The sequence below is a fragment of the Aspergillus versicolor genome (genome assembly GCF_001890125.1).
Source record: "Aspergillus versicolor CBS 583.65 unplaced genomic scaffold ASPVEscaffold_1, whole genome shotgun sequence".
NCBI classification, from domain to species: domain Eukaryota; kingdom Fungi; phylum Ascomycota; class Eurotiomycetes; order Eurotiales; family Aspergillaceae; genus Aspergillus; species Aspergillus versicolor.
Window position 1 is genome coordinate 1657124 of NW_024467524.1, and position 7257 is coordinate 1664380.

The following is a 7257-nucleotide window of genomic DNA, read 5'->3' on the forward strand; positions in this document are numbered from 1 at the left end:
AGATTTCAACTTTTCTTCAACAAGCGCAAAATGGCGACTCTCCTTCCTCCCCCGAGTAAACGCCAAAAGACGGACCTCGCCGAAAAGGCGCGTCTGCAGCAGGATATCCAGAGCATTCCGGACGACCTGGGCAGCGTCCGAGTGCAGTTCTTTGACCAAGCGACCGGCTCAGCGACAGGCCCAGCCGTCTCTGTCCCAGTAGCCGATGCTACGGTGAAGAATCTTGAGACTCTTCTGAACACATTACAAGGCAATGTAGGTATGCGCCACTAATTTTACGTTAATATTGATTACGATCGCTAAATCCGCCGGCTATTCAAGGAAGAGGATGAGCGAGTTCCGTACCGATTTACCTTCCAGTCCGATAACAAGGACAACAAGGACAACCAGACGATTGATATTCTCGCGGACTTATACCACTCTCTATTGAAACCGGGACTGAAAACTACGGAAGATACTGTTCACCTATACTTCACTCCTCAAGCTGTTTTCCGAGTCAAGGCAGTTTCACGATGCTCTGCCTCCATCGCCGGACACGGCGAGGCGATTCTCGCAACCTCGTTTTCTCCCATTTCCTCCTCCACAATGGTCTCTGGTAGCGGAGATTCGACAGCCCGGATATGGGACTGCGATACAGGAACGCCGTTGCACACATTGAAGGGACACACAAGCTGGGTGCTAGCTGTAAGCTATTCGCCGAATGGGCTGATGATTGCGACGGGAAGTATGGATAACACTGTACGGATATGGGATGCCAAAAAGGGTCAAGTTCTCGGGGCTCCGTTGAAAGGGCACTCGAAATGGATCACGAGCTTAGCTTGGGAGCCGTATCATCTGCAGCAGTCCGGCAGCCCTCGCTTGGCGTCTGCGTCGAAGGATTCCACCGTCCGTATCTGGGATGTTATATCGAAGCGAGCAGACATTGTCCTCAGCGGACACAAGGGCTCAGTAACTTGCGTTCGATGGGGCGGTACAGGCAAAATCTACACATCCTCCCACGACAGGTCAATCAAAGTATGGAACTCCCAAACCGGCACTCTAATCCAGACCTTGTCCGCACACGCACACCGCGTGAACCACCTTGCTCTATCCACGGATTTCGTCCTCAGGACAGCCTACCATGACCACACCGGGAAGATTCCCGAGTCAGACGCGGAGAAAGTCACCACGGCAAAGAAGCGCTTCGAGCAAGCAGCTACAATCAACAACAAGATCGTTGAAAAGCTCGTCTCTGCCAGCGACGATTTCACCATGTACCTCTGGGAACCCGAGAGCTCCAACAAGCCCGTAGCACGTCTTCTAGGCCACCAGAAGGAAGTCAACCATGTCACATTCTCCCCGGATATGGCCTACATCGCCTCCGCCGGGTTTGACAACCACGTCAAGCTATGGAACGGACGTGACGGGAAGTAAGTTTCTTTCCCTAGAATTTCCAATCCCCACGCCCATTCAAAACAAGACGGTCACTAATCGCGAGTAACAGATTCATCACAACCCTCCGCGGCCACGTTGGCGCGGTCTACCAGTGCTGTTTCTCAGCTGATTCACGCCTCCTCGTCTCCTCGTCAAAGGACACAACGCTGAAGGTGTGGAATGTTCGCACTGGCAAACTCTCCATGGACCTTCCTGGTCACAAGGACGAGGTTTTTGCCGTTGATTGGAGTCCTGATGGGGAGAAGGTTGGCAGTGGAGGAAAAGATAAGGCGATTCGGATATGGAGAAATTAGATTTAGAATATACATGATGATATCTTGTCTTTAAAGCTGCGTATCTACATTTCAACGAGCCTACGAATGAAAAATAGACTTCACTTCGCACCAAAGTAGACTACAGAACCATTCAAGCTCAACGAAATGCACATTAAATATTACATCGGAATAATGCTAGCTAGTAACTCTCTACTATATGCTTCTTCCGTTCCCGAAAGTTCATCATATCATATACAATTTCACTCCCCCTTCGATTAAATATAACCAGCCACCGGCGGTTTAAGCATACTGCCACGTCTGGCCAGTCTGGTTACTCGGCACAGCAAGGGCGTTGAAACCAAGGCAATCCGTCACGTCACCACTGGGGACAGTCGCGTTCTGCAGCGCGGCAAATACCTGCCAGCGGTCATCATCGGTAGGGCAAGCCATGAAGCCCTTAGCGCCCCAGCCGGAGTACTCGTAGTAGCCGAAGGCCGAGCCCTGCGCACCGGGCTTGTACTGGAAAGGTCCGTATGAGGAGCCTGGAGGAGTGTATGCGGAGTGGGCCTGGGTGAACTTCAGGGCACCAGAGGGGGCGACGTAGATTTGTTGGCCGCCGGGGACGACAACGCTCTGTTATTTGTTAGCTTGGGGGGTACGTTTGGTTTGGTTTGGTTTGTTTGGGGGACGTACCAGGGCAGCACCGTTGCCGGCGAGGACGGTGGTGTTTCCGGGTGGGCAGCCGGAGGGGAGAGGGCAGTAGCTTGAGGTCTTCCCGCCGAGCCAGAAGGACTGGCCTGCAGCGTTAAGAGGGAGGAAGTGGATGGGAGAAGCAGAGCGAGCGGCCATGACGGTGAAGGCCTCTGGGTTCTTTGGTGGTGTAGAGTTGGAGGCTGGGAGGGCGGCGCCCAGCAGAGGGAGGAGAGTGGAAATGATAGCGAGCTTCATGTTGGATGGTTCTTTTGTGTAAAGAGGTAGTCGATTGATAGAGAAGGATGCGAATGTTCAGAGAAAACAACCGGCATTCTTGGGGCATTTATAGTCGGACCTGCAGATCGCAGATCCACGCCGTATAGGGCGATGACAGAATCTTCCGGAGTGGTTGCTGCAAAGAGCAACGGGCCGTGACATCTGGTCGTGATGAGATAGAGAACATCCAGTAGCGAGGCGACCCTGCTCTCCACCGTGCTGTCTGCTGAATTCCCCATGATAAAGAAATGCGATGTAGCCGAAGCAACCTGGAGGCTTCAATGTTTACGATAGGCGAAACAGAAGACAGAATGACGTCGATCGGCGGGGGAGCGCAGCGGGTGTCTCACTTATCTGAGACACCGTTCTTCACCCCAGTTCGTCCAGGTGGATTCATTCAGAAACTAGCTTGGGCAAAAAGCCGGATAAGAATAGAATGGCGATATTGTTGGTCAACCAAGGCTCCCTGTCGCTCGCGACCGAGGTCCCTTCTACAGCGACCACCGTAAACACCGCCACACGCCAACATCAAGCATGGCAAGGTGCACAAAGCGACTGCAGATCGCAGACTTCATAATTTCCCGCAACTGGAGCTTGTTTCGGGGTACCTTGGAACTGATGTAACTGATCGGATCGTGGCAAACGGCATCACCGGCAAGACTTTCACTCCCGAAGCTACGAAGCTACGGAATAATAATTGCCGCAAATAATTAAAGACGAATAAGAACTCAATTCTTCAGGGAATTACTCCTACCCAACTATTTTTGTCCACAAACTCCGGCTACGAACATCCGTACACATAGCCGCACCCAACTTCAACAACCAGTCTGAGCAAAAGTACCCGGTACTATAAGAATGGAAAGAAAATAGAAACAAAAAGAAGCCAGTGACACCACCGTATAGCAGTACAACCCACCTGGGTCCAATAACACCGTAACCGAAACACCGCAATTGATACATAACCCACGTAAGAAAAACGTAAGAGTGGGTTACCTAGACAGTAGATCCCCTTTTCTTTTTTTGGTTCGTGAACAGGTTTAAGGAGACTCGGTCCTCAGTATTCGTTATCCAGACCGTCGTCCTCATCGCTATGGCGTCCACGAGAGCCTTGACCTCTTACACCATCTTTGCGGATGGGAATCTTGATTCCTTGCAGGGCAAAGCATTTGCTGAGAGCCGTGCTTTCAATGACACCAGGAAATTTCTTCGCAGAGAACACTTGGAAGGGTTCTGAAAATGCAGTGGCAAGCACTGGTGCAGAGCCCTTGTTAATCACCTCCATGACTTGCGACTCGTTGAGATCGGTAACTGCCCTGCCCACGTTGGCGAAGCTGAATTTCAATCTAATTTTTTTTAAAGAGTTAGTACGCCGAAGTGGAAGTGAAAGCTGACAATGCCAAAACTTACCGGAAGGCTCCTTCTGTTCGCACACTGAGATCTTGCAAGATAAACCACACGCCGATCTTGTTCTCTGGATCGCATAGACGGAAAGCGCTGGCGCTCAAACAACCGATCAAGTTTCGCGTGAACATCCCCCCAGGCCCTGAGGCAACGGGTTGGGCGGCTGGCATCTGCGGAGGTTGCGCCATGCCCCCTGCTCCATACACCGGGGGGTAGTACGGTGCCTGAGGGTTGCCATAAGGGTTCTGATATTGGAGTTGAGTATTTCCGGTATAGTAATTGCCCACCGCTGGGTATCCAACCTGGCCGTATGGGTTTTGCGGGTAACCTGACGGGTAATCTGGGGAGGTAGAGTGCGGCGGTGGTGGGTATGACGAAGACATCGCCGTAGATATGGAAGGAGACGTGGCCGAATGCTTCACCAGGTTGACTTCGTGTGAACCGTCCGCGCTCCATAGATCCGCCATAATTACGTAGAATGTGGTGTCCATTTCACTATCATGTGGGTCAGCTACAACCATAGTATGGGCCAGTAATGGGGCAAAAATACTTGATATCGATTTCCTTCTCAGTTTGCGCATCCCTTACCACGAGGCGGATACACGGAGGGGGTGTGATTGGTCTCCGGTCCTATATATTGTCAGCGATAAAGAACGCCAAGTATCCCCGGTACAGGAAAAACCCACTTTATCACCAAAGCCACACATCCGAGCACGAATGGGCTGTTGCACAACCTGCAAAGACCAGATGCGACCATCGTGTATTGTCGAGACGGGTTCTGCCTGACCGGTCGGGGAGACAATAGAGCTGGCGCCTGCGGAGCTTGGATACATGGTGGACACAGGAGGGACTCGATCTATAGAAAGTGGTGGTGGTGGAAGATGTCCTGAATGGCTCCTATCCTCAACAGCGTACATAGCCGCGAAGTGGTCGCGACTTAGGCCTGACTGACGATGGACAATACCTATAACCTTTGGGTCGAGGTCGCTATGGAACAGATATACTCAAACAAACGGTCAAAGCACCAGAGACCAGAATTCCGACCGTCGATGTAGGCGTCTCGCCGTCGCCTGTTCCTTAACTAGCTTATGATCGTGAAGCTTGAGCGACAAGACTCTGAAATGGCAGTCGGATGAGATCGGATCGATGAGCTGCGTAAATATCGATCGCGAGTATAGTATTATATAGCGATGCGACTTCGTTCGGCTCCGAGGGGGGGTTGTTGAGGGGTGATAAGGTGATGGAGGGGTTGTCAACCCGACGCGATAGTGCTGAAGGTGCAGAAGCCTAATGAAACGCCCTAAAGATGCAGGTTAGACGCCAAGAAGCCATGCGGAGATGATGCCCGGCACACTCACAGCTCGGATTGTCAAAGTAAGCATACAAGCTCCCAAGGAAGCAACCGGGGATCGTCCTTGTGAGGTGAGCCGCGGGAGCTATCAAGTGCGGGAGATTTGCTGAATCCACGGATCCAGCGCCAAAGGTTCACAACGTCCAGACTAGCTGAAATTCGGGGTAGCACAAGATGGCCACATGCAGGGTCAAGGGAAAAGATTACTGCGCGTCTGCGAAACCGTCGGTGAACTCCACGAAGATGAACTCGATAAGCCGAGGAGAGTTGAAGGAGGCAAGATGAAAGAGATGATGAAGTTGAGAGTTGGGGGGAGGCGACAAAGTCACGGGCGGGCCTCGCCTGGATGAGCTCATCTACTACTCTGCTACCTCCTCAAGCTCCTACTTTTTCGATAGGATTTTTTTTTTTTTAAATTTTTTTTTTTAAGTAGTGTTTGCAACTCTACTCTCCAAACCCTCCTGCTTTTGTCGAGTATCGACATTGTCACTTCAGAGCTTTGCTGTCACTTCAGCAGTTTTTCTGCTTCCAGCGCCATCAAACCGCCATCCACGGTTCTAGCTGGAGTACTGCTAGCTTCCAACCGCATTTCATCAATTTCCAACCCGTCATTCCGGTTCAATATTATTCTTATCATAGATCTCGATCGCAAGCTCAGGCCTGTCGAGCCCCTTTTCCGATCGGTTAATTCTCGCATCGCACAGTGGCACATCCGGCGCAGGAACCCCCGAACCAGACTGTCGGGTCCAGGCTCCTGCCGAGAACGGAAACCCCGACCCACGACTGCAGTCGTGGTGGAGGATAGCTCCTGCCGCAACGGGACACCACTCTGGATCCTCGGACCCTGGATGCGATCAACTCCCTGCACTCAGTCCAGGATCGAGTATCCGGAAACATTGGTATTGAACAGTTAATGCAGAAGACAGCAGGATTAAGTAGCTCTTTAGCCGCAATCATCTTCCTTTCGAGCTACTCTGGTCCAGACTCGTATCGAGGAGCAGTCTCTGACGTCATCTGCCGGGTTAAGCCCTACCAACGGAGTCGCCGATGTAACAAAGTATGGGAATCTAGCCCGGTCGACAAGACTGCGAGCGCTCAAGGTACAGCTGTTCTCTAACATTGATTGGTCGAGTAAGGACAATGTGTCGTTTGGGTGCCTGGGCCCTATTCGAAAATTTTGATGCTCGAGATACATACTCAAAGCATGTTTTTGGTGTGATATATATATTGATGTCGTGGACTTTATCAAATAACAAAATAACAAAATAATGCAGTTAGTCAATGCAGGCTACAATATACTTACTATTCACCGAGAAACTTCTACTTATTTTGAAAGCAAGTACAATTCCCAAGATATTCTATACCATATCGGTGGCAGGGTCGATGTAAAACTCCAGATCTCTGAATTTCAACAAGACAACTGCGCCTCGATAATCCCATTTGTTCACCCATCGAAATTCAACTCCCAAGAACCAAGAATTGCAACCCCCCAAAGCCTTGTCATGATTCGTGAACACCTTAGAGTTGACAAGTATGAAGTATCCTTTGCAAAGTGCAAATCTGGACACGGATCACCGTGCGAGCCCGGGACCCGTCGGACAAGCCGACGATTACCCGTCGAGTACCGAAATAGCCTAATCGCATTCACAGTCCACACCGAAGGAACAGGAGCGGGTGGCTGGGCCCATGCTCTTATCTGATTCTTTTTGAAGGAAGTGGAAAACACTGCAGTGGAATTTCCAAGGCAAACCAAGAGGGCAAAAGGAGGCGCATCTTGACTCGTGCAGAGCATCATCGACACCGTACGAGAAAGTCAAAGTGGATATGAGGACGGACTGCCTGTTTAGG

The 7257-nt window shown here is 51.1% G+C and overlaps 3 protein-coding genes across 3 annotated transcripts; 1 reads left to right on the forward strand and 2 right to left on the reverse strand.

The window, feature by feature from the left end:
* Positions 1 to 9: 9 nt before the first annotated feature.
* Positions 10 to 1876, forward strand: ASPVEDRAFT_35789 (WD40 repeat domain-containing protein). The gene is made up of 3 exons (XM_040811073.1): positions 10 to 255; positions 322 to 1409; positions 1484 to 1876. The coding sequence occupies exons 1-3, from the start codon at positions 31 to 33 to the stop codon at positions 1725 to 1727; spliced, it is 1557 nt and encodes a 518-aa protein (XP_040662161.1). The 5' UTR covers positions 10 to 30; the 3' UTR covers positions 1728 to 1876.
* Positions 1877 to 1988: 112 nt separating this feature from the next.
* Positions 1989 to 2636, reverse strand: ASPVEDRAFT_121067 (putative IgE binding protein; the record flags this gene model as incomplete). The annotated part of the gene is made up of 2 exons (XM_040805852.1): positions 1989 to 2321; positions 2382 to 2636. 2 exons carry the CDS (start codon positions 2634 to 2636, stop codon positions 1989 to 1991), a joined length of 588 nt encoding a protein of 195 aa, XP_040662162.1.
* A 1075-nt stretch (positions 2637 to 3711) lies between these two features.
* Positions 3712 to 4975, reverse strand: ASPVEDRAFT_48614 (velvet factor family protein; the record flags this gene model as incomplete). Its single annotated transcript, XM_040814043.1, has 4 exons — positions 3712 to 4000; positions 4065 to 4553; positions 4609 to 4688; positions 4745 to 4975. 4 exons carry the CDS (start codon positions 4973 to 4975, stop codon positions 3712 to 3714), a joined length of 1089 nt encoding a protein of 362 aa, XP_040662163.1.
* Positions 4976 to 7257: the final 2282 nt, after the last annotated feature.

Excerpts from the sequence above, each read along its gene's own strand:
- ASPVEDRAFT_35789 (XM_040811073.1), top strand. The coding sequence starts at position 31 with ATGGCGACTCTCCTTCCTCCCCCGAGTAAACGCCAAAAGACGGACCTC. Across the intron at positions 256-321 it reads TGAACACATTACAAGGCAAT|GAAGAGGATGAGCGAGTTCC; the intron begins GTAGGTATGCGC and ends CGGCTATTCAAG. Across the intron at positions 1,410-1,483 it reads TGGAACGGACGTGACGGGAA|ATTCATCACAACCCTCCGCG; the intron begins GTAAGTTTCTTT and ends CGCGAGTAACAG.